The following is a 27290-nucleotide window of genomic DNA, read 5'->3' on the forward strand; positions in this document are numbered from 1 at the left end:
ATTCCAAGCTATAGTTTTAGCAGATACAAAACCTGCAGCCCTCAGCAAAAATATGGCCCTCTTTCATGGACCTAAAGATCAGAGACAGGCGGTGCCATCTCCAGGCAGACAGAACAGAATGGAGTGTTACACAAAAATACAAAAGAGGTAAGACTACAAAGTACAGCATAACATCTTCCCGGTGCCAAGTCACCTGGTAACATCCACACATTTGCTGTGACCACTGCATAGACCCCAACCACAAATATTTGCTCTGACCCCTTTACGTGCCAGACCCCTTCCTAAGCCAGAACCCTTCCAAATCCCCTATAAAATCCCTGGCTTTCTCTTTGTTCGCCACTGATGGCTTTCTTGCCCTCAGTTGACCTGCACCCAGGTGAATAAAGTCTGTGCCTCCTTGCCTTCTGCTTGCCTGCTTAGGTGGTCTCATTCCTCTGCCATCTGTCACAATAGGCACTTTGGAAAACATGTTGGCAGTTTCTTTAAAGTTACATACACAGTTACGCTATGCGCCAGCAATTCCATTTCTAGAGAAATCAAAACATATGTCCACAAAAAGACTTGTACATTAATGTTCACAAAAGCTTTATAAGAGTCAAAAACTAGAAATAACCCAAATATCTATAAATGGCAAACGAATAAGCAAATATAAGAGCATGGCTGTCTCTCAAAAACATTACAGTGAAAGGAAGAAGTCAATCACAATGGTACATATTCTGTTTCATTTAAAGGTAGGTCCAGAAAAAGCAAAGCTAACCTATATGACAGAGAGAAAACACATCAATAGGTGCTTTTTGGAGGGGCAGAAATATTTTATATCTTGATTTTGGTGGTGATTTAGAGGAACTGTACAGTTAAAATGGTTACATTTTATTGTATGTATAGAGTATTTTGATAAAGTTGATTTAAAAAATTTCATGAGGTCAAAATACCCATTCACCCCACTGGATATAACTAGTACTTGCTAAATGCAATAGGAAAAAAAAAAAAGAACCTTTACAGTAGAAAGATCTTATTTTACCAACTTAGCTAGGTGACCATTCTTGGTATTGACAGGAAGACAACTTGATATTATGTGATTGTGTAGGGACAGGGGCACTGTAGGTAGGGAAAACATAGGATCAAGGCCTCAATGAGCTTTATTAAAAATTAGTAGGGCATTGGGCTGGGGATTTAGCTCAGTGGTGCCACACCTGCCTGGCAAGTGCAAGGTCTGAGTTCGATCCCTGGTAATAGAAAAAAAAAAAAGAAAAATTAATAAGGTAATTTGACCTCTACAGCCAGACTCCAGCAGTTGGAAGGGCAAAGGCAGCTACACTATAAGGAATCAGAGACAAAGGCAGCTAAACTCAAGTAATTAGGAAGACAAAGACAAAGAACTTAAAACCAGAAAGGTGTGGAGACACACACCTGTAGTCCCAGCACTCAGGAGGCTGAGGCAGGAGGATCACTGCAAGTCCGAGGCCAGCCTTAGCTACATAGTGAGTTCAAGGTCAGCCTGAACTACATAGTGAGACTCTGTCTCAAAAAAATAAAAAACAAAACTCAAGACCAGGAAGTTCCTAGGCAGCATGATTAACACAGGAATTGCAAACTTCTCCTCTACTTAATCCTTTAGCCTAAGCTACCTGTCCATAAGGCTCCCCACCCATATCTTACCCTCCACCAAAGGACAGGGAAAGGTCACATGGCGAGGAAGAAATCCAAGGTTAGGATGAAAGACAAGCCAGGGAGCCAATCTGATTCCAAGAGCCTATATGGGACAAAGATTTCAGTAAAAGGAGCTGTAGACAAAGAGATCCACAAGTTATTCACTTCTGAATACTCCCTTCTTGGCCAGAGTAGCTATTCGCCATGTCTACTCACTCACTCACTTGCACTCTCTCTCTTTTCCCTCTTTGCCCACCTTCAAATAAACTGTCTTTTTTTTCCCTTAAATTCTTTTATTGGTACATTTTAGGTATACAATACATTTATATTTATCATTGGGTACTTGTACCTGTTCGTGATGTATCTTGGTTCTTATTTTTTTTCCCCATTCTCTGTCCTCCATTCATGCCCTCCACCCTTTCCTATTTACAAAGACTTTGTTTCCATTTTTTCCTTTTCTTATAATTTTTCCTTTCCCTTCTTTCCTTTCCCCTTCCCCTCCCACTTCCCCTATCCCTTTGGACCTTTTCTTCCTATTTCAAATGATCAATTATTCATTTTAATCATTTTAATTTCTTGTTGAGTTTTGGACCAAGGTTATCTTGACCTCAAAATTATCTGAGAAATGTATCCTCTTTTTCTTATTTCTGGAAAATTTCTTGTAAGATTGGAACTATTTCTTTCTTAAAAATTCAGAACTGGTGAAGCTATCTAGATTTCCATTTTTTTTTAATCAGAAGGCTTTAAATTCTCTTTAGGTTTAAGTCAGCTTCCTAAGTTACATGTTTCTAATAATTTGGCAATTTTTATCTGTTCTTAAATTTTGTCATATCATTTGTTTTTTCCTTGTCATTTTTAATGTCTGCAGAAACTGCAGCATTTCCTCCTGTTTCCCGATATTGATCGTTTGTGATGTTTTTCTTCTCTACCAGTCTCTCAAAATATTTATAAATGGAGCTTTCCCTTCATTTGTATGTTTATTTTCTGTTAAAATAAGTTATGGTGGGCTGGGGATTTAGCTCAGTGGTTTTGCCCCCTGCTGCGCAAGCACAAGGACCTGAGTTCAATCCCTGGTACCAAAAAAAAAAAGTTATGGTTATGCCTTAATTATTTCCTTCTGTTGTGTTTAATTCATTGTTCCTTTTCTAACTTATTGATTTGGAAATTTGCTCATTAAATTTCTGACTTTCATCTTTTCTAATACATACATTTAAGCATATATATTTTCTTCTAATCTTATCTCTTCTGACTTCCAAGCTTGGACATATGGTATTTTAGTTCGAAGGTTTTTTTAACTTTCTGATTTTTTCTTTGATCCATAGTTTGTTAGTCATATATTTATCATATAAAATCATATTTAGAGATTATTAGAATTACCTTGTGCTTATCAATTTCTAATATAATTACATTATAACAAAATATATTCTGCAATTCAATTACTTAAAATATGTTGAAAAGTCCCTTATGATTTAGTATATTGTTACAGGTTGAGTATTTCTTATCTGAAATGCTTGTGACCACAAGTGTTTTGGATTTTCAAATTTTTTTAGATTTTGGAATATTTGCACATATATAATGAGACATTTTGGGGATAGGAACTAAGTTTAAAGATGAAATTCATTTATATCTCATGTGTAATTTATACATACAGCCTGAAGATAACTTTATGCAATATTTTAAATAATTTTGTGAACAAAGTAAGTTTTATGGAATGTAATTTTCCACTTGTGATATCATGCTGGTACTCAAAAAGTTTTAGATTTTGGAGCACTTTAATGTTTGGATTTTTGGATTATGGATACTCAACCCGTATATCTAAACCTGCTTCACATTTTTGACATGAAAGTGTATTCTGGAGTTTTAAAATTTGGTTTCTCTATATGCTTACTGGTTCAAGTTTGTTAGTCTTGTTCCTTAAGTCTGCTGTGTCTTTATTGATTTTTGTCTGTTATTGCCTTCAAATACTAAGAGAGGTCTACAAAAATTCCCTATTATAATTCCAAAATAGTTTCTTTGTGCATTTCTTCACATTTTGTTTCACAGTTATTGGTGAATATGATTTATAATTGTTATATCTTCTGGTAAAGTGAATATTTTATGAGGGTGCATTTTACATGGTATTTATAATTTTCTTGAGATTAATGTTTGCATGGTATATTTTGCTACATCCTTTTACTTTAAACCTTTCTATATCCTCTGCTTTAGATGCCGTTTTTAAACAACACGCATTTTTTTTCTTAATCTAAGCTAATGGTCTTTATCTTTTAATTGAATTTTTTTAATCAAGTTACATTTAATGCACTTGTGTCTACATTGAGTTTAATTGTACTGTCGGCTTTTCATTTCTCCTGCCTTTTCTGATTTTTGTCTGTTTTTAAAAAAATTGTTTATTTCTAACCACTCACTTCTTTACTTTTAGTTATTAATTTGGAAGTCTGTGATTTCAAAATATTCTTTTAGTGATGATTCCAAGAAATTAGAAAATCTTGACTTATCAGAGTGCAACGCTAAAACTTACTTTTCACCCAGATAATACAAAAACCTTAGATGACTTTCACTCCATTTATCATTTGTGTAATTTTTGTCATTTTTTCTTTTAGCTAGCAAGTCTGGAACTTATAAAGCAAGTCAGGAGGCTGAGAACTCTCAGGCAAGAGTTGCTGCTACAGACTTGAGGAAAACTTATTTCTTCCTCAGGGAAATCTTAGTTTTGCTTTTAATTCCTTTCAACTAATTAGATGTGATCTCCCCCCACATTATTGACAATCTTCCTTAAAGTTAATTTCTTCAGTTAAAGTTATTCTCCTTCACTTAAGTTCACTGATTATAGATGTAATCACACCCACAACATATCTTTACAGCAACATCTAGATTATTATTTGAGTAACTGGGTACTACAGCCTAGTGAAGTTAACTCAAAGCTAACCGTCAGCCTTCAATTAAACATTCATGAGACAGCTTCCCTTCCCCCTTCTATAGTTTATATCTTTTTGGCTTTACATTAAATTGTGGATTATTTTCTTATGTATTTCAGATGTACTAATTCTCTTTTCAGCTATATTTAATCTGCTGTTAAATTCACCTACTGATAAAAATACTCTGTTGCTTTTTATGACTTCTCATTTCCTTTTCATTCCTGTCTCTCCCGTTTCTTTATCACAGAAAATCTGGGTGTTTTATAGTATGTGATTGTATTTCCATCATTTCAAGCTCTTACTGGCTTTTCTGTTTCGTGTGTGTCCAGTGGGTGACCTTTCAATGTCAGAGGGCCAAAAACTCCACCCTCAGATCATGGTAATGCTGCCATTTTCTGAACATGTGTCAGATTAAGTTGATGTATTTTATCCTATTCTCACTCATCTTCATTTTATATATTCAGTTCATACTGATCAAGGCTGAAGGAACTTTTATATCATGTGTAGACAGAGTCTAGTGTGCCTGGAAAGACTCCAGGCATGTAGAATAATCTCCCTTTTTCTGTGGTGGCCCTTTCCTCAGTTTCAGTTTCCTGCAGTCAGCAATGGACTTAGAGAAGGTTAGATATTCTGTGGACTACAGTTTTGTTGTCTTTTAACTCCTCATTCCTCAAGCGATGTCATACTAATAAGAAGTGAGGTAGTCAGCTTTCTGTTGCTGTGACAAAATTTCTGAGACAATCAACTAAAAGGAGGAAAGGCTTATCTTGTCTCACAGTTTCTGAAGTTACAGTCCATGGTTAACTGGCCATGAAATTTCTGTTGTTTTGGGGCCTGTAGCAAGGCAGAACATTATAGTGAGAGCATGTGATGGAGGAATCTGCTCATTTGTGGTGGCAAGGAAGCAAACAGAAAGAGGAACTAAACTGTCTTATTTTAAATTGCTTCTTTAGTTCTTTACTGACACTGAGTTTACAATTGCTAGGAGCTAGCTGCATGTTCCAGCAGAGTAGTGGCTTGCTGTCCAACCTTGGACATGATAGAGTGGCATAGTGTGGCACGGCATACAATCCTCTCCAGATGTTACAATTGCTGATGTGATGGAAAGCAGAGTATCATTCCAAAGTATTCTTGTTTAAATTTAATCTGGCCTTTATATCTAACTTCCAATTTATGAAACAGAAATAATGGGTCAATCTAATGAACTCATAACGCCAATAATGCAAATTATAAGAGTTGAATTTTGATGTTAGAAAATGTTTATTCTTCTCTTTTCTGTATATTTGAAAAGTCTCACAACAAAAAATTTAAATAGTGATTAGTCAAGAGACCTGCTAACCTAAGAGTACAGTAAACCTCACAATACCAGGCCCTGAGATAATGTAAATTTTACAATGTGATTAGAAATTGTTTTTATAGTCAGCTCATACTTGTTTAATTATCCTTACAATGAGGCCTTATATTTATGTAACTAAAATTTCTGGACCACTCTTACAGCATTATGGCAAAGGTCTTACCATTTTTGAGTCACTGAGGGACAAGGCTGACACAGTGCAACAGGAACCGATGCAATCACAATGTAAGTGAAAATGGTATATAGAAGTGTTTATAAAAATAATAATTTGTATTTTTTGTTAATTTATTTTATACTATGTACATTATAATTTGGCTTTCAAATGTACATTCAAATAACAGAATCTAGTAAATATTCTGGACAAGGATCATATAGTGTATAGTTCCTCCTTGTCCCACCTTACACCAAAAGGGAGCTACTAAAACACTTTTAGGTACTTTTGACATCTACATTTATTTTTGTACTAATCATTTCATTGTCAAAAAAAAAAAGAAAGAAAAAAGAAAACTCTTAGCAATCCAGATAAAGAATATAATTTATTTTTTGTTTGTTTGAGTTTTTTGAGACAATAGTCCAGGCTGACTTGAACTCCCAGCGATTCTTCTGCCTTGGCCTCCTGAGTGCTGGGATTACAGGTGTATACCACATGCCTGGCTTGTTTTCTTGATACAGGGTCTTGCTATATAGTCCAAGCTTGCCTTGAACTTGAGATCCACCTGCCCCTGCCTCTTGAGTGCTGGGGCTACAGCCATGCCAGCTAAAAGGTATAATTCAAACATATAGATCCTAGAACAACATAGGTCATAAAGAGCCTCCAAAAAGATAGTATTTAAAACTCTTGATTTATTGACATGCTATACACTTATTTTTTTGAAATTGAAGTAAAGAACACTTAACATAAAATGTACTATGTTAACCTTTTCTTTTTTTTGGTACTGGGGATCGAACTCCAGTCCTTGCGCTTGTGCAGCAGGGCGGCGAAACCACTGAGCTAAATCCCCAGCCCCATGTTAACCTTTTTAAGTGTATACTTCAGTGATATGAAATACATTAAAATTATTGTGCAACCATTACCACTATCCATCTTCGAATCTTTTATCTTGCAAAACAAAAACTCTATACACTAAACAATATTTTTCTCATTTTTCCTCCCCAACCCCAGATAATCATATTCTACTTCCTGTCTCTACTGTACTTCATTAAGTGGAATCATACAGTATTTGTCTTTTTGTGACTGGTTGATTTAATTTATTTATTTTTAAATTTTATTTTATTGGTACATTTTAGGTATACAATATGATGACATTCATCATTGGAAATTTGCACCTTTACATAATCTCTCTTGGTTCTTATTTTTTTCCCCCTTCCCCTGCCCTTCATTCAACCCCTCCATCCCTCCCTATTTACAAAGACTTTGTTTTCATTTTTTCATTTTCTCATTAATTCCATTCCCTTCTTTCTTTTCCCCTACCCCTCCCACTTCCCTTTCCCCTCTGCCCCTTTGTTTCCTATTTCACATTATCTATTATACCTTTTAGTCCTTATTTACATTTTCAGTTTCTCACACTAGAGAAACTATTCGGTATTTACACATGTGTCCTATTTACTTCACTTAAGAGTATTGCCTCAATGCGCATCCATTTAGAAATAAATGTCTCTAATTTCTCATTTTTTATGGCTGAGTAGTACTCCATTTTGTAAAAAAACCCACATTTTCTTTATCCAGTCTCCAGTTGATGGGGATTTGGGCTGTTGCCAAGTTTTAGCTATTACAAACTGTGCTGCTATGAACATGGGTAGGCATATATCACTGTGGTATGATTCTTTTAATTCTTTGGGGAAGATAACCAGCAGGGGAATAGCTGGGTCACGTGGGACTTCCAGTCCTAGTTCTTTGAGGTATCTCCATACTGATTTCCATAGTGATTGCACCGGTTTACACTCCCACCAGCAGTGGAGCAGGGTTCCTCTTTCCCCAAAGCCCCGCCAGCATTTGTTATTTGTTGATTTCATGATAGCAGCCATTCTTTCTGGGGTGAGGCGGAATCTCAGCATTGTTTGCATTTGCATCTCTCGAATGACCAGTGATGTTGAACATTTTTTCATGTGTTTATTTGCTATTTCTACTTCTTTGTGTGAGAAATGTCTGTTCATTTCAGATGCCCATTTTTGGATTGGGTCTTTAAATTTGGGAGGTCTAATTTTTTAAAGTTCTTTATAGACTCGAGATAGTAGACCTTTGTCTGAGGGACAGCTGGTGAAAATTTTTTCCCACATTGTTGGTTGTCTCTTCAAATTGCTGGTGGTTTCTCTTGCTGTGCAGAAGCTTTTTAATAAGAAGAGATCCCACTTGTTGATTGTCTGTGCTAGTTCACGGGCAACTGAGGTTTTGTTCATAAAATCTTTTCCTACACCAATGTCTTCAAGAGTTCTTCCTAAACTCTCTTCCAGCCAGTTTAGTGTTTCTGTTTCAATATTTAGATCTTTAATCCATTTCGATTTTAGTTTACTGAATGGTGAGAGATATAGGTCTAGTTTTAGCCTTTGGCAAGTTGAAAACCAATTTTTCCAGCACCATTTATTAAAGAGGCTATCTTTTCTCCAGTGTGGGTGTTTGGCTCCTTTTTCAAAGATGAGGTGGCTGAGTGTGTCTGGAGTTGTTTCTGCATCTTCTAATCTGTTCCACTGGTCCTCAGGTCTGTTTCTTTGCCAGTACCATGCTGTTTTTATCACAGTAGCTTTGTAGTATAGCTTCAAGTTGGAGGGTGTGATACCCCCTGCCATGTCTCTGTTACCTAGAATTGGTTTTGCTATTTTGGGTCTCTTCTTGTTCCAAATGAATTTTTGGATTGTTTTCTCAGGGTCCATGAAGTATGCTGCTGGATTTCAATTGGGATTGCACTGAATCTATATAGCAATTTTGGAAGTATGGCCATTTTCACTATGTTGATCCTTCCTCCCCAGGAGCAAGGGATGTGTTTCCGTTTTCTTTTTGTTTGTTTGCTTAACTGATTTTAATAACATGACATAATGCCCCTAGAATTGATGTAATCATTATGTAAAATACATAGATGAATACTGTCTTCTTTTAAAAATACAAAATAAGCAAGATGTGAAAATAGGCAAGTTTCCACTAAATAAATGAAAACTTTAAAAACAGAAAGATTTCCTTTCCATGTCATTTGAAGGGAAATTATGATTTTAAACAATATTCAAGTTTATTAAACGAATTTAAAAAGGTATTATAAAATGTTTAACTTTCATCAGCTTCAAGGTTTATGTTGCTGCCAAATTTTGCATGTAACTGAACTTTCAAATCTGCTAACACCTGCTGAATTGATTCTACTCTGGATTCTAAGACATCAATTTCTTCTTGCAAATTTTTCTTTGCTTCTTCTAACATGTCTTGTGATTCTTCTTGAGAATGGCTAATGAAAATGTCACCAATCTGGTAAGGTATCATTAAGCTGTCATCATCTGCGAGCATGATGTCATCACAAGGATCTTCTAAATTCTGGAGTTGTTTCTTTTTTACTTCTATTTCTTCCTTTAGCTCTGTGATTCTACTCGTATCCCGCGCAAATTTATTTATCTTTTGTTGATCTTCAAAAGTAACATTGACATCTTCTGCAGCCAGCTGAGTTGCTACAGCACTAGCAATCACTATGTCCGATTTTCTCCATCTGTAAAATAGGGGAACAGGGTCCTCGCAGAGGGCCTGGGAGGATCAGAAGCCGGGGGCCGCGGGCCCTCACCCTTCTCACCGTCCGTGGACGCACGGAGGACGCGGGAACTGAGGACCAACAGGGTCAGGGTCGGGCGCACGGGGGATGCTGGGCCTGCGTGCCCCGGCTGCTCCCGCAGAGGTGGCCCCAGCCCGAGGGTCCCGGCCCCGCGGGAGGCCCACGGAGACGCTGGGGCGCCGCGCCTCGCCGCGGAGCTGCCCGCAGGGTCCGGGGCCTCGGTCGGGCCCCAACCTGGGCCTTGGGGCCTCATGCCCCCCGGCCCCGCTCCGGAGCCCCCGCGCCCCAGCCTGGCCACCGCCCGTGCCCCTTCCATTTCCTGATATCATCTTCAATCTCTCTTTTCAGAGTGCTATAGTTTTCAGAGAAGAGGTCTTTGATTTCTTTTGTTAGGTTGATCCCTAGGTATTTCAGTTTTTGGGATGCTATTGTGAAAGGAATTGTTTACCCTATTTCTCTCTCAGTGAGTCTGTTGTTCATGTAGAGGAAAGCTATTGATTTTTGTGTGTTGACCTTGTATCCAGCTTCTTTACTGAATTTGGTTATTAAGTTTAGAAGACTTCTGGTGGAGTTCTTGGGGTCTGCTATATACAGTATCATGTCATCTGCAAATAATGACAATTTGACTTCTTCATTTCCTATTTTTTATTCCTTTTATTTCTTTCTCTTGTCTAATTGCTGTGGCTTATGTTTCCAAAACTTTATTGAACAGGAATGGTGATAGTTGACATCCTTGTCTTCTTCCTGATTCTAGTGTGAAGGATTTCAGTTTTTGACCATTTAGTATGATATTGGCTGTTGGTTTTTCATAGATGGCGTCTATCAGTTTGAGGTAGAGACCATCTATTCCAATTTTTTGTAGGGTTTTTATCATAAATGCATGTTGGATTTTGTCAAATGCTTTTTCTGCATCTATTGAGATGATCATACGGTTTTTGTCCTTGGCTTTATTGATATAGTGTATTACATTGAAAATTTTGCATATGTTGAACCATCCCTGCATTCCTGGGATGAATCCCACTTGGTCAGGGTGTATGATCTTCTTGATGATCTTCTGCATTCTATTTGCCAGTATCTTATTAACAATTTTTGCATCTATGTTCATTAGTGAGATTGGCCTATAGTTCTCTTTTTCAGTTGGGTCTTTCTCTGCTTTGGGGATCAAGGTGATGCTTGCTTCCAGCAATGAATTTGGGAATATTGCTTCCCTTTCAATTTCATTGAAGAGTTTAAACAGTAGTGGCAGTAGTTCTTCTCTAAATGTCTTGTAGAATTCAGCAGTGAAGCCATCAAGACCTGGGCTTTTCTTAGTTGGTAAGTTTTTAATTATGTTTTCAATTTCCTTGATTGATATTGGGTTGTTTAGAATTTTTAGGTCTTCTTTGTTCAACTTTGGTAATTCATACTTATCTAGGAATCTGTCCATTTCTTCTGTGTTTTCCATCTTATTGGTGTATGGGTTCTCGAAGTAGGTACTGATGATCCTCTGGATTTTTGCTGGGTCCGTTGTAATTTCATCCTTTTCATTCCTAAGAGCATGGATTTGGGCCATTTCTTTCCCTTTTTTGATAAGGTTGGCTAAGGATTTGTCAATTTTGTTTATTTTTTCAAAGAACCAACTCTTGGCTTCATTGATTTTTTTTGTATCATTCTTTTAAGTCTCCAATGCATTGATTTCTGCTCTCCTTTTTATAATTTCCTCCCTTCTATGAGCTTTGGGTTTGTCCTAGCTTTCTTTTTCTAGAAGCTTGAGGTTCAGCATCAGGTTGTTTAATTGGGCTTGCTCTGTTTTCCTAATATGCGTACTCACTGCTATGAATTTCCCTCGTAAGACTGCTTTCATTGTGTCCTATAGATTCCATTATGTTGTATTGTCCTTGTCATTTAATTGAAGGAACTGTCTGATTTTTTCTTTAATTTCCTCTGTGACCCATTGGTTATTCAGAAGTGTGTTGTTCAATTTCCATGTGTGTATGAAATTTTTGTGGTTTCTTTTGCTATTCATCTCCAATTTCATCGCATTATGGTCTGATAATATACAGGGGATAACTTCAATTCCTTTGCACTTACCTAAATATGTTCTATGAGCGAGTTTGTGGTGTATTTTGGAGAATGACCCTTATGCAGCTGAAAAGAATATGTATTCTGATTTTGTGGGGTGGAACACTCTGTAAACATCTGTTAAGTTCATTTGTTCAAGAATTTGAGTTCTAGTATTTTGTTGCTTCATTTTTGTCTAGTTGATCTATTTGTGAGAGTGGGGTATTGACATCCCCCACTACTACTGTATTAGTGCATATAGGATTTTTCATGTCCATTAGTGTTTGTTTTATATAGTTGGGCACTCTAGTGTTTGCTGCATAGATATTTATGATTGTCATCTCTTCCTCTCGAATTGTTCCCTTTACAAGGATGTGGTGTCCTTCTTTGTCTCTCTTAATCAGTGTTGGTTTGAAATCCACTTGATCTGCAAAGAGGATACCTACTCCTGCTTTTTTTTGGGTTCCTGTTGCATGGAGTATTATCTTCCACCCTTTAAGTTTCAGTCTATGAGTTTCTTTCTGAATTAAGTGTGTTTCTTATATGCAGCATGTTGTTGGATCTTACTTCCTGACCCACTCTGCCAGTCTATTTCTTTTGATTGGTGAGTTGAGACCATTAACATTGATGGGTATAACTGATACGTACTGACTTATCAGTGTCATGACATTTTTGTTGGATTCTCCCCCTTTGCTTTTAATTTCTTGTCGTGCCCGGTGGATTCATTCTGCTGGGCTTCCTTGGGCTGTGATCCTCATTGTCTTTTCCTAGGATTTTGTCTAAAATTTTTTGGAGTGCTGGTTTGGTATTCTTGAATTTCCTAAGGTGCTCTTTGTCATGAAAATATGTTATTTCTCTATCCATTTTGAAAGATAGTTTTGCAGGGTACATCAATCTGGGTTGGGGACTGTTTTCCTTTAGGCAATACTTCACTCCAAGCTCTTCTTGCCTTGAGAGTTTGCAATGAGAAGTCTGCTGTGATTCTGATGGGCTTTCCTTTGTAGGTGATTTGTTTCTTTTCTCTCACTGCTTGTAGAACTTTGTTCTTCTGCTGGGTTTCTCGAATCTTAACAATTATATGCCTACGTGTAGATTTTTTTTTTTATCAAGGCTAGTTGGAGTCCTATATGTCTCACTTATCTGTATGTCAAATTCTTTCCCCTGCTTGGAAAGTTTTCTGCCATAACTTCTGTGAACAGTTTTATTTATGTCTTCTGCACTGTCTCCTGTTTCTTCATTAACTCCAATCAGTCTTATGTTATTCTTCTTTGCATCATCTAGCAGCTGCTGGATTGATTTCTTGTGGTCCCTTATAATTTTAAAGCAATTTTTCTTTTCCTGGTCACTAATTGCAATCTTATCTTCTATATGTGAAGTTTTGTTCTCACATTGGCTCATCCTGCTGCACAGACTTTCAATGGAGTTTTTAATCTCCTGGAAATCTGTTTGCATCTGTTTTATGGATTCCATTTGTTTCCTATGTTGGGATTCCATCATGTTCCTCAGCTCCTCTATTTTTTTATCTGTGTCTTCTCTAGATTTATTAACCATGTCTTGCACTATGGGCACAATTGCTGCTGTTATGTGAGAAATTATTTCTGATTTCATTTTTTCCAGATCCTCTTTCATTCCTAGTTCAGGGAGTCCAGATGGTTGAGTATTAGAGTGTTCCATCTTGTTTCCCTTTGGGGTTGCTGTAGGTGATCTGGAAGTGTGGTTCTGAGGTTTGTTTACCTGTCTTTTCATTTCAAGGGGGGGTCGGGGTGGGGGGGCTGCTGCTGGCACCCATGCGGCTCACCTCCTCTGTGCTGGGAGTGGTGGTAGGTTGGCCCAGAAGCCTCCTACTCTGCACTGGGAGCTGTGGCATGTTGACCCGGAAGCCTCCTCTGTCCTGGGAGCTGCAGCACATCGATCTGGAAGCCTCCTCTGTGCTCTGTGACTGGTTTATTTACCACCCCCACCTCTGGTCCTTATTTGCATAGAATATCTTCTATCTATTCATTTACAACCTACAGTATTTGTGTCTTTGGATCTAAAATATAGTCTTAGAATAATCACTCTTGTTCTGCTAAGGCTGTGACACTGGCTTTATCCAGAGTGGGGAGAAAAAAATCCCCCAAGAAAACCTCTTCTACCACAAGCCAATGTTTCTGAAACTAGGTAAAAGCCTGCCAATAGTACTTGGCCAATACCCCAGGGTAGTGGTTCAGCCATGACTGAATCCAGAGGAAAATGGCTGTTCAGGGGACACCCTACTCTCCTCACTATGGAGAAAGTGGCTCAGATTATGCCAGGAACAAAGTGGAGTTGGGGTTAGGGAAGACGGCAAGTCTGTACTGATTCAGGTCACTTCTACAAAGCTTTGCTGAAAACATGTTAATACATATTCCCTGTGCTTGCCTGCTGTCTCTCCTCACCCGACACTCCTGAAGCACTTTTTCAAAACCTCTAGAGTCCTGAAAGAGTGTTTCGAAATGACTAGTGTAGACTGACTGTCACCAATGCAAAAATTCCTTATACAGAGTCCCTGACAGGTTCTTGCCCGCTGTCTTCAGCATGCATAGTGCTGCATTATGTCCCAGGGGTGCTTATTCTGAAGAATTTGAAAGTATTTCCCAATACCCAAATCAAACTTGCTTCTTTCCTACCTTGATCTTCTGTTTCAAGTTCTGTCTCTTCAGGTTGCATGGCATAAGTCTATGCTACTCCATTTGCTCTGACTGATCAAATACCATTCATTAGCCAATATCCATCTTTCAATCTTTTCTCTGCTCTGTGTTACCTGCTTTGACAACCCCTTCCAGGTGCTCCCTGTGTCCCCCAGTTCCCTTAGTGTACTTGCACAGACACTCCTCGACACTTGTGATTTACAGTGTTATCTTTGACATTCTTTATGCTTTCCAAAGAGGAACAACATCTCTTGAGGGATGGATAGTGTTAGTCCGTTTTTATGACTATTTCCATGTCCCTTCACTGTTTCGGAGCCAAGAAGAAAAATGCTCACATGTGTGCAGAGGTCTTCTATAAACTATCCCTAACCACTATTAGTTTACTTATTTTTACCACATTTCTTTACAAAAATCTTCTACCTCTAACCATATCCACCTCCCAAACTATATTCTGTGTCTTCCTCCTTTGCTTTCCTTCTTGTGTGCTTCTCTTTTCAACCTCTTTCCATATAAGGCAGGAAGTATTAGCCTTAGGCATACAAATAACTGTGTACATTGTATTGAAAATGTTTCTTTGTTGTGGGAGAAGATTTACAGGGTATATACAATGTTCAGAGTCCCATGACTCTAAAAAAAGATTAAAATTCCCTATTAAAATGCCCTTCTCCTTTATTTTTGTGGTACTGGGGACTGAACCCAGGGGCTTTCCAATGAGCTACATCCTCAGACCTTTTTAAGTTTTTGAGACAGGGTCTCGCTAACTCACTAAGTTGTCCAGGCTGGGCTTGAACTTGTGATCCTCCTGCTTGACCCTCTAAGAATGGTGGGATTATAAGCATGTGCTACCATACCTGGCTGTACCCTTTTCTTAACCAAATCTCCCCTATTTTCAAAGGTCCAATTTGTGTCCCTGGATCCAGAGAACCACTCATATTGAAGAGACTTCTTAGGAGATATATATGGATATATATATTAAATTTATTGAATATGTATTCAGTAAATTTAATTGCTATTTTATGAAAACTTAAAATTAATGTCTTCATATGACTTAATTCCTTTACTGTTTCTTGATTATAAACTCTTCACAGTAGTTTCAGAGTCTTTTTGTTGTATACATATATACTTTCTACAAAGCAAGTATTCAGTAGCTACTACTGTGGACACAGATGAAGATGTTGAATCATCTTCAATTTAGGTGAGTAGAAACTCAATTTTAAAGGTGCACATTACAGCTATGATACTGTGATTGGAACCAAGCAAAATGTCACAAATAGCTGCCACCTTACCTCTGCTTTACGAATATTTTCTCTAGCTTCCTCTATTTTCTGTTCCAGCTCTGCTCGGCTTTGTTCAGGTACAGCAACTCCATGACACTCCAGATCATTTAGAACCTACCAAAGAAAGTGGGAAAATAATAATGACTGTTTTCTTTTTCTCATCTTCATTCCTTAGGTAACTAGAATATTTAGATCATTCTAAAGGCCTCAGTGATTAAAGCCATGATCCCTTTTTTAACCTTTGTTTCTTTTATTCATTTAATTAAAAAATTAAAAAAAATTATAGATTTACAGGAAGTTGCAAAACTAGTAGAGTTCCTTCATCCAGCTTCCTCCAACGATAACAAGTTACATAATTGTGTAGTAGTCCCCCTCTTATCCTCAGAGGCCATATTCCTAGATACCCACTGGATGCCTTTAGTCACTGACAGTACCTTATTATTTACTGTGTTTTCCTACATGCCTTGCAGTATTGCCACACAGTACCAGAATTAACCCTCCTTACATGTTTTATGACCTTGTGCCCTTTGCATCACTACTCTTGTACTTTGGGGTCGTTATTAAGGAAAACAAAGTGTTACTTGAACACAAACACTATGATACCGAAGCAATCAATCTGTCAACCAAGATGGTCACTAAGTGACTAATGGGTTGGTAGGGTATATAGTGTGGATATGCTGGACATGCACACTTTAAATTTTTAAAAATTACATGAATATAGAATGTTGTTGTAGAACAACCAATGAAAAAAATGACAATGTCTCCATTATATTGCACAATCCATCATGTGCTCTCCACCCCAAGGTAACACCATCCCTTCAATTTATGTGTTTTTCCAAATCATTTTTATGTATTTATGAACATACAGAAACACAAACAGAAAATTTTAAAAACCTTTTTCATGTTTGTATGACACAGCTGATGTCATTCTCTTTAATTAATCAATAGATCCAAGAGTTTATCTGTACCATATTTTATTTACTCTTCCTCTATTTCTATTTGAATTTTCTTCTTAGTTTTTTTTTTTTTTTTGGTACCAGGGATCAAACTCAAGACCTTGCAGTTGCGAGGCAGGTGCAGTGCCACTGAGCTAAATCCCCGGCCCTTCTATTTGAATTTTCAAACTTCTCAATGTTATAGCTCTGTACAAAGAACCTCATCAACGATTCTTAGTGTATTCAAAATATTTAAGATAAAAACATAAAAGTGGAAGTTGTATATTTTAACTTTAAAAGACATTGCCGAATTATCCCTAAAAGGTTGCATTCTATATTTTACCCATACTGGATATTGCCAATCATTAAAATTATGTCAATATAATATCTTATGATACTTAAAAATGTTATTATTGCTTTAATTACTATGCTTCTGATTAACAGAGAACATCATTTCATGTGTTGCTGGCCATCTCAATTTCTACTCCTATGAATGGGCAGTTTATATCCTCATCAATTTTTCTACTTTTTTGTTTTTTTATTAAACATATTTCCTTGTTGATAATAATCCTTTTTATGTAATTTACAAATACTTCCTCCCACCCTATCCCCTCTTTTAATATTCTTTATATATATATATTTTTCTTTTTGGGGTGGTACTGAGGATTGAATCCAGACCTATAACTGAGCTATAGCCTCAGACCTTTCTAGTTTTTAAACTCTGAGATAGTTTCTGATTAAGTTGTGCAAGCTGGCCTCTAAATCATGATCCCCCTTCCTCAGGCTCTTTTGTAGCTGGGACTACAGGTGTGTGCCATCCCACCCTGGTAAACTTTTTAGTTTTTATATGGTCATATTTATGGATCTTTTCCTTTATAGTTCCTAGCTTTGTGTCATATTTAAGAAGTCATCTGTAATATAACAAAAACATTTTCAGCTTTTAATAATGTTTAGTACTTAGCTTGTTAATTGTTCTGAAATTTTTTCTATATAGTTGAAGAGAGAAATCTAATTTTATGTATTTTTTTCTAAACACAAACACAATTCTTCTAACATCATTTACTCAATAATATCCCCAAAGATTTGAAATGGCTTTTTTAAACGGTAGGGATTGAACCCAGGACTTCACACTTGCAACGTATGCATTTTACCACTGAGACACACCCCCACCCCAACATGTTTGTTATCATGAGAAATTTCAAATGTACTCAAATCGTACAACAAATTCCCAAATATCAATCTCTGTGATTTAAAATATGCCAAGATTTTTCCACATGGGCTTTATCCATCTTATTTTTTTATTAGATACCACATTTATCCTTTTTATTAGATACCACATTTTAAAGCAAATTCCAGATATTAACTTCATTCCTATATGCTTTTATGTAAGTTTCTAAATATGTGAAATTTTTACACAACCACAATACCATTATCAGACCTAACAATAATTCCTTGGTAGTCTCTAATGTGCAGCTCATCATTAAATAGCCTTTCACAGTTGGCTGGTTTCAATTAGTATTTTAACAAGGTCTTTATACTAAATTATCATACCCAGATCATTTTCTTTGTAGGTTTGCTAACTTCTATGCCATACCACCATTTGATTTCTATGGTTACTGTTGCATAATTCAGTTTGTGGTAAGGCTTATAAGTCACTGTTGTTCTGTTTTTAAGTGTTTACATATTACCAGGGTCCGTAGGATTTTATTACAGTAAACAAAGACAAATGCTTTTACAGTATTGTTTTCCAAGTGTTTCATGAATGGTCAAAGCGATTCAGAACTATAACATAACTCACAATAGAAGACTTTACACAATTTAACTGAAATGCCATACACTGACTTCCATTTATTTTATTTTATTTTTTTCGTACCGGAAATCGAACTCAGGGCCTTGTGCTTGACAGGCAGGCACTGTGCTGCTGAGCTACATGTCTGGCCCACTTCCATTTATTTTGATACATCTTTTCCCCATGGTGATTTAGAGGGTCTTCAAGCCAATATAAATATTTCATAAATATCTGGCCATTTGGGTATACACTTGTGCACAATACCTCACATCTTTCAGCAAGAAAAAAACCTGAAGTATAAAGACCTGACACAACTAACTAGGTACAATGAAAATCTGCTCTACATATTGCTCTGAGGTAAAAGCATCACATACTTGTTCAATTAAGAAAACCATCCTTGTAATTCGGGATAGTTTTTTATTTTTAAGCAGGGCCTAGAACACTTAGTTGCTAATGAGGTGCTGAAGAGCAGAGCTATATCCCCAGTTTAGGCCATGAATTTATAGGGAACAGGTTCCAGCAACTCTGGCTCCTTCCTATTGGGTCTCACAAAGCTTGCTTCTCTGAGTGGGGCAAGCTAGCACTTCAGTTGAACCCAGGTACCTTTCTCTTCAGTTTTCTTCTTTTTCTGATCATTTTCCTTGATGCATTTCAGGAAGCTATCTCAACTTTGAGTATTTAATATGCTCAATACATAAATTAATTCTCTTGGCAAATACCTTGCCCTTAACTTGCTTGTTTACAACAATGTCAACAGCATGCTGGGTAACACTGTAGACTCTTTCAGTTTTGTCATGGTAACATTTGTGTGGCATTCTTTTCTGAATAGTACCCATTCTCTTGATGTCTACAGTATCACTCTTTTTATAGATTCCCATATATGTGGCCAAGGAACAATGCCATGTTTTCTAAAAGGCCTAGAGAACATACACTGGGTTCCTCTCCTCTTTCCCTTTGTGCTCATCATTTTGGCAAATTACTGGAAGATGGTGATTCTGGCCAAAAGGCAAGTCACTGTTGTTCTTGTATACTTTAAAAAAATTTCAGAAATATTTTAGAATCAGACTGTCAAACTACTTAAAAAATATATTTTAAGTTTCACTGAAATTACAAATAAACTTACTATAACATTTTTGCATCTCCGTAATCATGTCACTACTATATTCTTTGGCTAAAAAAAAGTCTTTCTTCTTATAGGTCATGAGATTTCCCTCATTCATTCATCAGTATTTTATTGTGGTGTGGTTAATAATTTTTTCAACTGAATTTGCAATTTATTATTGCTAATTAATAAAAATTAAAAATTAAAAAATAGAGTTCTGTATCTATTCACTTTACTGAACTCTTATTGACAGTGGGGTCTCTTAGTTGGGGATACAACATAATATTATCTATAAATGGCAACAGATGTGTCTTTTCCTAATATTTAAATCTCTTATGTATTTTTCTTTCCCTAATATACTGACTAGTCAATCCTCTAAAATACTGAAAAGCAGTGGTGATGATGGGTATAATTTTCTTGTTTTATCATGGTAGTAAGTAGAATAGCTCCAAAGATGTCCACACCCTAATCTCTGGAGCTGCAGATATATGTGAGAGAATTTGATGAAGTATTAGTTATGAGACTTAAGATACTGAGGTGCTCATTCATCTTTGTCTGAATGAGCCCATTCTAATTACATGATGCCTTACAAGCAGACAACTTTGTCTAGTTCTAAGAGATGGGAAGGAAGGAAGTCAGGGATTCTAAGCAAGAGAAGGGTTCAACAATGCACTATTGCTGGCTCTCATAGGTATGAGCAAGAATAAGTGAGAATAGCTTTTAGAAGCTAAAGTTACCCCAGCTAATAGCCAGGAACAGATAGGTAGCTCAGTCCTACAAGTACAAGGAACTGGATTCTGACAACAGCCTGAATAAGCTTTTGAGCAAATTCTCCCCCAGAGGCCAGGATGATAGACACCTTGATTTTGACTGTGTTGGTGCAACAGCCTGAACTGCATAGCAATATCTTGTCTCAAAAAACCCAAACTAAAACAAAATAAAATATCTTGATTGCTACTTTCTCTTGAAACCAGGGTAAGACCTCTAGCTTAAACCTTCTTCAAAATTGTTAGTCTAGTTTAGATTACTTGTACTTCCATATATCTTTGAGAATCAACTTGTCAGGTTCTACAAAACACCCTGCTGGGTGTTTTACCTGGACTGCAGTGAATATATGGAGATAACTGGTATTTTAAAAATAGTGAGATTCAAAAATTAGCATGGGGCTAGGGATTTAGCTCAGTGGTTTCGCCGCCTGCTGTGCAAGTGCAAGGACCTGAGTTCAATCCCCAGTACCAAAAAAAAAATTAATTAATTAAATAAATAAAAGAAAAATTAGTCAGTATGTGTATAGAATCTGTATGGGTCTACACTGTTCTGTACATGTATAGAACAGTGCCAGTGCAGTAAGTCCCCAACTTATGAATGAGTTCCACTCTGGGAGAACGTTTGTAAGTTGGATTCATTTGTAATCCAACAAAGTGAGTCTTATACTGTACACCTGTCAAAGTTTGCAACTCGAATGTTCATTCAGTTGGGGACTTACTGTACCATACTATTTGAAACTACAGTTTTATAAGCTTTTAAAGAGAAAGTAGGATTCTTCCAACCTTGTTCTTTTTTAAGACTACTTTGGTTATTCGGGGTCCCTTCAGATACTATATTAAAAGGATAGCCTTTTCTGCTTCTGGAAAGTAACTGTTGGGATTTTGACAATGATTGCATTAAATTTGAAAATCATTTTGGGTGGTATTGTCATTTAATAATATATTCCATTCTATGAACACTGGATGTCTTCTGATTGGGATTTTGGTAGGGAATTACTGAATCTGTAGATCATTCAGGGTGGCACTGTCACCCTACCAATAGTTTCCATTCCATGAACATGAGAAAGCTTTCCATTTACTTAGGGCCTCTTTTTTTTCATCATCATTTTGTAGTTCTTAGTGTCTAAATTTTCCACCTTCTTGGTTAAGTATATTTCTAAGTATGTTCTTTTCGGTGCTATTGTAACTGGAGTTTTTTCTTAGTTTTCCTGTTGTCATGGTATTGGGGTCATGGAATTGGGAATTAATTTCCTTTTTGGACTGTTTATTATTGGTTATAGAAATGCAACTTATTTTGGTGTGTTGATTTTTTTATCCTGTAATTCTGCTATATATGTTTACTAGCTTTAACAGTTTTGTTTGTTTTGGAGGAAACTTTAGAGTTTTCTTTATTTTATTTTATTTTTATTTTTTTGCTGGTACTGGTAATCAAACTCAGGTCCTTGGACTTGCAAGGCAGGTGAGGTGCCTGAGCTAAATTCCCGGCCCCTTAAGAGTTTTCTATATGCTATATCATCTGTGGACAGACATAATTTTGCTTCTTCTTTTCCAATTTAAATGCCTTTTACACCTTTTGCTTGCCTAACTCCTCTGGCTAGGACTTCCAGGACTACTATCATAATCAGATATGATGAAAATGAGCACTATTTGTTCCTGATCTTAGATGTTTTCAGTACAGACCATCAGTTTTTTGGGTTTTTTTGAGACAGGGTCTTGCTATGTAGTTCAGGGGGCTTTGAATCAAATTCCTAGTGATCCTCCTGTCTCAGCCTCCTTAGTGCTGGGTCAATTTCTTTTAAAACAAACATTATGATGTGCTTTGGTGTTGTATTTTTGGTGTCTTTTTTTTTTTTTTGGTACCGGGGATCGAACTCGGGTCCTTGCGCTTGCAAGGCAGGCGGCAGAACCACTGAGCTGTATCCCCGGCCCTATTTTTGGTGTCTTATCTGCCTTTAGTTTACTGAGCTCTTAGCAAAAGCCAGGCTTTGGGGGGTTTTTGGTGAAGACATGAGTGTACTCTGCATGCGAGATGTGAACAACTATGTTTGAAAAGAAGACTGTGGCAGACAGTATTTTTTTTTAAAAAAATCAGCTATTATAGTATTTCACATTCTACATATTCTTCTAGAACTTTGCTATTTTTCTTCAAAAGTAGTGTGTTCTCTCTCACTAAACTGTTGACAGGCCTTTGTGAATGCTTGAATTAATAAAATAGGACAAAAGTATCACCATGTTTCTGAGGTCAAATCAGAAGGCTAATTCTAGTTCTACTTTTTCACTCTTGGGACTCATACCTTTGGGGCTCTATGCTACCATGTAAGGCATATAGCCAACCCGGGGTGCGATGTTAGACAGACCATTGGGAGAGAACAGAGTGACAGAGATGTATGAGAAGCCCCACCTGTTCCAATTCCAAACTATTTAAATCTTCTCAGCTCAAGCACCAGGTATTTCAGTGGTGAACCCTGTGAGACGACACCAGCACAAGCCACCATGATTGACACCATGTGAGAGACCCTAAGTGAGAACTGCCAAGCTAAGACTACACAAATACCCAGAATAGTGAGAGATGATATTTAAATATGCACTTTTTTGAGCCAGGCTTGGTGGCACACACCTGTAATCCCAGAACTTGGGAGGCTAAGGCAGGAGAATTGCTACATGTTTGAGGTAAGCTTAGGCTACACAGTGAGCTCAAGGCCAGCCTGAACTACACAGTGAGAGCCTATCTCAAAAAACCAAAACCAAACCAAACCAAAAAAGCACTTTTTTATGGTGTTAAGTTTGAAGTATTTTTTTTATACTGCATTAGATAAATGGAACATGGAATTTGAAATGTTTGCAAGATAGTAAAATAAGATGTCAAAGCAGGAAAGAGGATACAGTATATGGACACATGATAGCAAGGCCCATTGTTAGAAATATTAATTTATAATTTGGCAGTAAGTAAAACCATGGAAGTGGTTGAGACCGCCCACAGTGAGAGCAATGAGTAAGAAAAAAAATCCCCTAGTACAGAACTCTAAGGAATTTAAATATTTAATTGCAAAATGGAGGAGAAACCCATGAAAGAATCTAGGAATGGCCAGAGAGGCAGAAAGAAAATCAGAACAACACTGAGTCATGGGTATCTAGAGAAGAGAATGCTTTAAAATGATTAGAGTTGTTAATTGTGACAAACTACTGACCAGTGAAGAAAAATGAGAAATCAAAGTGTCCACTTAAATAAGTTTAGTCTAAAGAGGAAGGTAATGGGCTGAAAAATAAGTGAGAGGTGAGGATAAACAGTTGATAAGTATAGACAATTCATGCATGCTAGTCAAGTGCTTATGACTGAGCTACGTCCCCAGGCTAGGATAATTCTTTTAAAAAGTTGGATGTGAAGGCAAAGATAGAGGATATAGATATAAAAAGTGAAACTGAGGGCTAGGGATTTAGCTCAGTGGTGCTGCACCTGCCTTGAAAGCAAAAAAACCCCAAAAACCCCGAAAAAAATGTAACCATATACATACTTAAAAGAATTTCCTTGTGCTTAAGAGATTAGTTTTGAAAATACATTTTCATGAAATCCAGAACTGTGTCTTCAAAAAAGGTGTCTTGTGTGATAAAAGCCTACTTTATTTTTTTTGGTACTGGGAATTGAACTAAGGACCTTGCATTTGCAAGGCAGGCACAGTGCCACTGAGCTAAATCCCTGGCCCCTAAAAGCCTACTTTAATTCAACATATGTATGCCTCTTCTCCACCTAACAGACTACAGCACACTGTTATCAGCCTTTCTTACGCAGTTGTACTGAAAACTGATAAATTAATGTGTTGCTGCTAGAAGCAGTGGAATTTGAGACAAGTAGACAGCTTTCAGTGATGGTGAACCTTTTAGAGCTTTCAATGGTACAAACAGCCTGCTATGGCACACATGCCATAGGTTCACTACCATTAGCTTAGACCCTACTGTTGAGTGTTGAGAAAGTACAGAAAGAAAAAAAAAACACATACAGGTCATTTTAGTCATGAATAAAATTCAACACCTTAAACTGATTTGATATTTGACTTAAGCTGAATTAGCTAGTACTCTACTACACTTACCCGTTGTTGATGAACAATATTTTTGTGCTCACGTGCCACACGTGTGGCCCATTTCCGAGCCTCTTTATTTAGACTGTGCTCTTCTGTGGTACCAGTTTCTGATTCTAATTGTCGACTCTACAACAGAAAACAGAGAGAAGAGTATTGTCATCTTTATTGCAACTACTACTACTAAGTAGTTGGACCAGAGGGCCTTCACTTAATCAGCATTCAAAACAGGAGGTATGGGGCCAGGGATGTTGCTCAGTGGTGCCGCACCTATCTGGCAAGCACAAGGTCCTGAGTTTGATTTCAGGTACCGAAAAAAGCAAAACAAAATAACAAAAAACAAAATAGGAGGTATGCCTAACTACTGTGGGAAGCAATGTCTCATGTCACAGAAAGTCAGCAGAAGGCTAAGAAGATGAAACCATAAATGACCCCAGGTTTTTTGCCTTATATTGCCAAACATGAGAGCTTCATCTCTAATACTATGGACTGATTTTTTTTTAATTGTGAAGAAAGCTAAAAAGAAACAGTATTCATGTCAACTTTATATGATACTAAAATCATTGTACAGATAAATGGGAACAACTTAAGAGTTTCAATGAGACTAAAGAAAGACTCTTTAAATAGAAGTGAGAAGAACAAAACATTAACAGCAGCACAATTCTGACCCCCTGAATCAAGATACTGGATTTAATTTAGTGAGAGGTCCATCACTAACTTTCTATCATAACTCAAACTAGCTTTTGCACTTTTCCTGGGCTTTAATGTCTTCATATGATACATAAAGGTACTAGATCAAAGATCACAAAAACTCACTAGTAATTCTGAAATTTTACAATGCTGTTTCATACAGAACTTCAAAATCTAAATAAACAATGTAATAATTCAACTCTACTATACAAGAAACTCTAGAAAGTGCTTCATATAACATTTTTAGACTCCACATGCATTTTTTTTGGGAGGGGGTACCAGGGATTGAACTTGGGACCTTGCACTTGGCAAGGCAGGTGGCAGAATGCATTTTTCGCAACAATTTGTATAAACTATTTTTGTTCAAGGTTGTATGTTTAAATCAGTTATGTTCTTATACCACTTCTTGAGAAGGAAGCTCCAATCTGAAATTCTATCACTTCCTTAAAAATGAAGGGTAGTTCTTGGTTAAACAAAAGATTAATGACATCATTTTAAAAAATGTTTCCAGGAAAGGACCTTCTTCATTATCCATGTAAGGATGCAATTGAAGCTTATTTTATGTCTTGAACAAAAAAAGATGATGCTTTAAAACATAAAAGTCAACTAATCAATGAAATGCAGAAAACTGATCACATGCAGCTTTGGATTTCAAAATGTCAGATTTGACCAGTTTTAGGTCATTAATCAGAAACCCACATAACTTTTATAAAAAGTTTATGAGGTAGGTCAAACTTCTTTTAAAAAAATTTATTGGTATATATTTGTGGTACATAATGATTATATTCCTTGTGGAGAGCTGGTACATGTACATAACACATCTTAATTCTTTTTTCATTCCCTTCCACTCCCCTTTTCCCCTCTCACATACACATTTTACAGAAAAGGAAACCAGGACGCAGAGAGGTAAGTCATTTTTTCCAGTGTTTTCCAGACATTATGAGTTACAACTTTCACTAAACAAGCCTGAACCAGAGCTATTAACCACGAAACTATTTTTAATCCTTTATAAACTCTTAAGAACCTATGAAAAATAAACTTTATTAAAATAACTATGGAAAGGGCCGGGGATTTAGCTCAGTGGTTCCGGCGCCTGTCTTGCAAGCGCAAGGTCCCGAGTTCAATCCCCGGTACCCCAAAAAACAAAACAAAACAAAACAAAACAAAAAACTATAGAAGAAAATACTAAATTTTTCAGAGGATTTCTTATATAAAATGCAAAATGTTACAATGAAAACATTAAAAAAAATAATCTGTAGGATTCTCATAGCTCGAATTTGACAGAAGAAGTAAAAATTGACACACTAGATTAAAATTTTTAATATTTTGGGGGGACTGTGATAAGGCAGGGCAGAAAATTATTTGCTCTATGTAGATATTTTGGCTAAAGTTAGATCATACAATAACAAATGAAAAATAATCAAACTTCATATCTAACCAAATTTTATATCTACATTTTATATTTTATTTCATTCTTTGGACTATCAGGAATCTGAGAAACAACTTTATTATTGTATTCTGCTTTGCAAATGGATCTCCGCATTCAAATTTATATCTGTCCTCAGAAGTCAGGGACATTAAAATATGAAACCCAGGCACATGCAAATGAAATAAATAGCCAGAAGACTCTGATGTTTAAAAGTAGAAAGGTGTACTTGAAGTCCAAAAATACGTTTTTGAGCCTGAAAGATTTAGTATTGAATCCGTTGTATGCCATTTATAAGCTTCATGATGTTTATTAATATGAGTCTTAGCTACATCTGAAAATTGGTGAAAATGCCACCGATCTTCTAAGGGTTTTTGGGCTACCACAAAGTCATATTTTATTTTATTTTATTTTTTTCCCCCATTAATTTTATTGGTACATTTTAGGTATAAAATACAGTTACATTCATCATTGGGATCTTGTACCATTACATGAGTCTCTTGGTTCTTATTTTTTTTCCCCTTCCCTTGCCCTCCCTTCAACCCCTCCATCCTTCCCTATTTGCAAAGACCTTGTTTCCATTTTTTTCCTCTTCTCATATTTTTTCCTTTCCCTTTTTTCCCTTCCCCTACCCCTCCCAATTCCCCTGCTCTTTTAGACCTTTTCTTCCTGTTACACAATATCAGTTATACATTTTTTAAATTACAATATCAAGATCTAGGAGACATTACCACAGATTTTACAGAATTTAAAAGGATACAGAAAGCATATTACAAAAATCTTTTTTGAAATAAATTTGACAACTTCTAAGAAGTAACTTGGAAGACAAATTAATGAAACTAACTCTGGAGGAAATATAA

At 36.6% G+C, this 27290-nt stretch overlaps 1 protein-coding gene and 1 pseudogene across 13 annotated transcripts in view; both read right to left on the reverse strand.

Moving 5' to 3' along the window:
• Fchsd2 (FCH and double SH3 domains 2) overlaps window positions 1-27290 on the reverse strand; it is a 311736-nt gene that overhangs the window by 41136 nt on the left and 243310 nt on the right. For all 12 annotated transcript variants that reach the window (XM_087211911.1, XM_087211917.1, XM_087211912.1 and 9 more), the window contains 2 exons: window positions 24327-24443; window positions 15658-15762 (listed from right to left, as the gene is read on the reverse strand). In XM_087211911.1, coding sequence (XP_087068037.1) covers window positions 15658-15762; window positions 24327-24443 — 222 coding nt within the window. The remainder of the gene's footprint in view (window positions 1-15657; window positions 15763-24326; window positions 24444-27290) is intronic.
• Window positions 1660-15651, reverse strand: LOC147828035 (prefoldin subunit 4 pseudogene; annotated as a pseudogene). Its single transcript, XR_015451474.1, has one exon. The product of XR_015451474.1 is annotated as a prefoldin subunit 4 pseudogene (transcript).

Source organism: Heterocephalus glaber, unplaced genomic scaffold, assembly GCF_053883595.1.
Source record: "Heterocephalus glaber isolate CG9 unplaced genomic scaffold, H.glaber_assembly_v1.0 deba00001428, whole genome shotgun sequence".
Lineage (NCBI taxonomy): Eukaryota > Metazoa > Chordata > Mammalia > Rodentia > Bathyergidae > Heterocephalus > Heterocephalus glaber.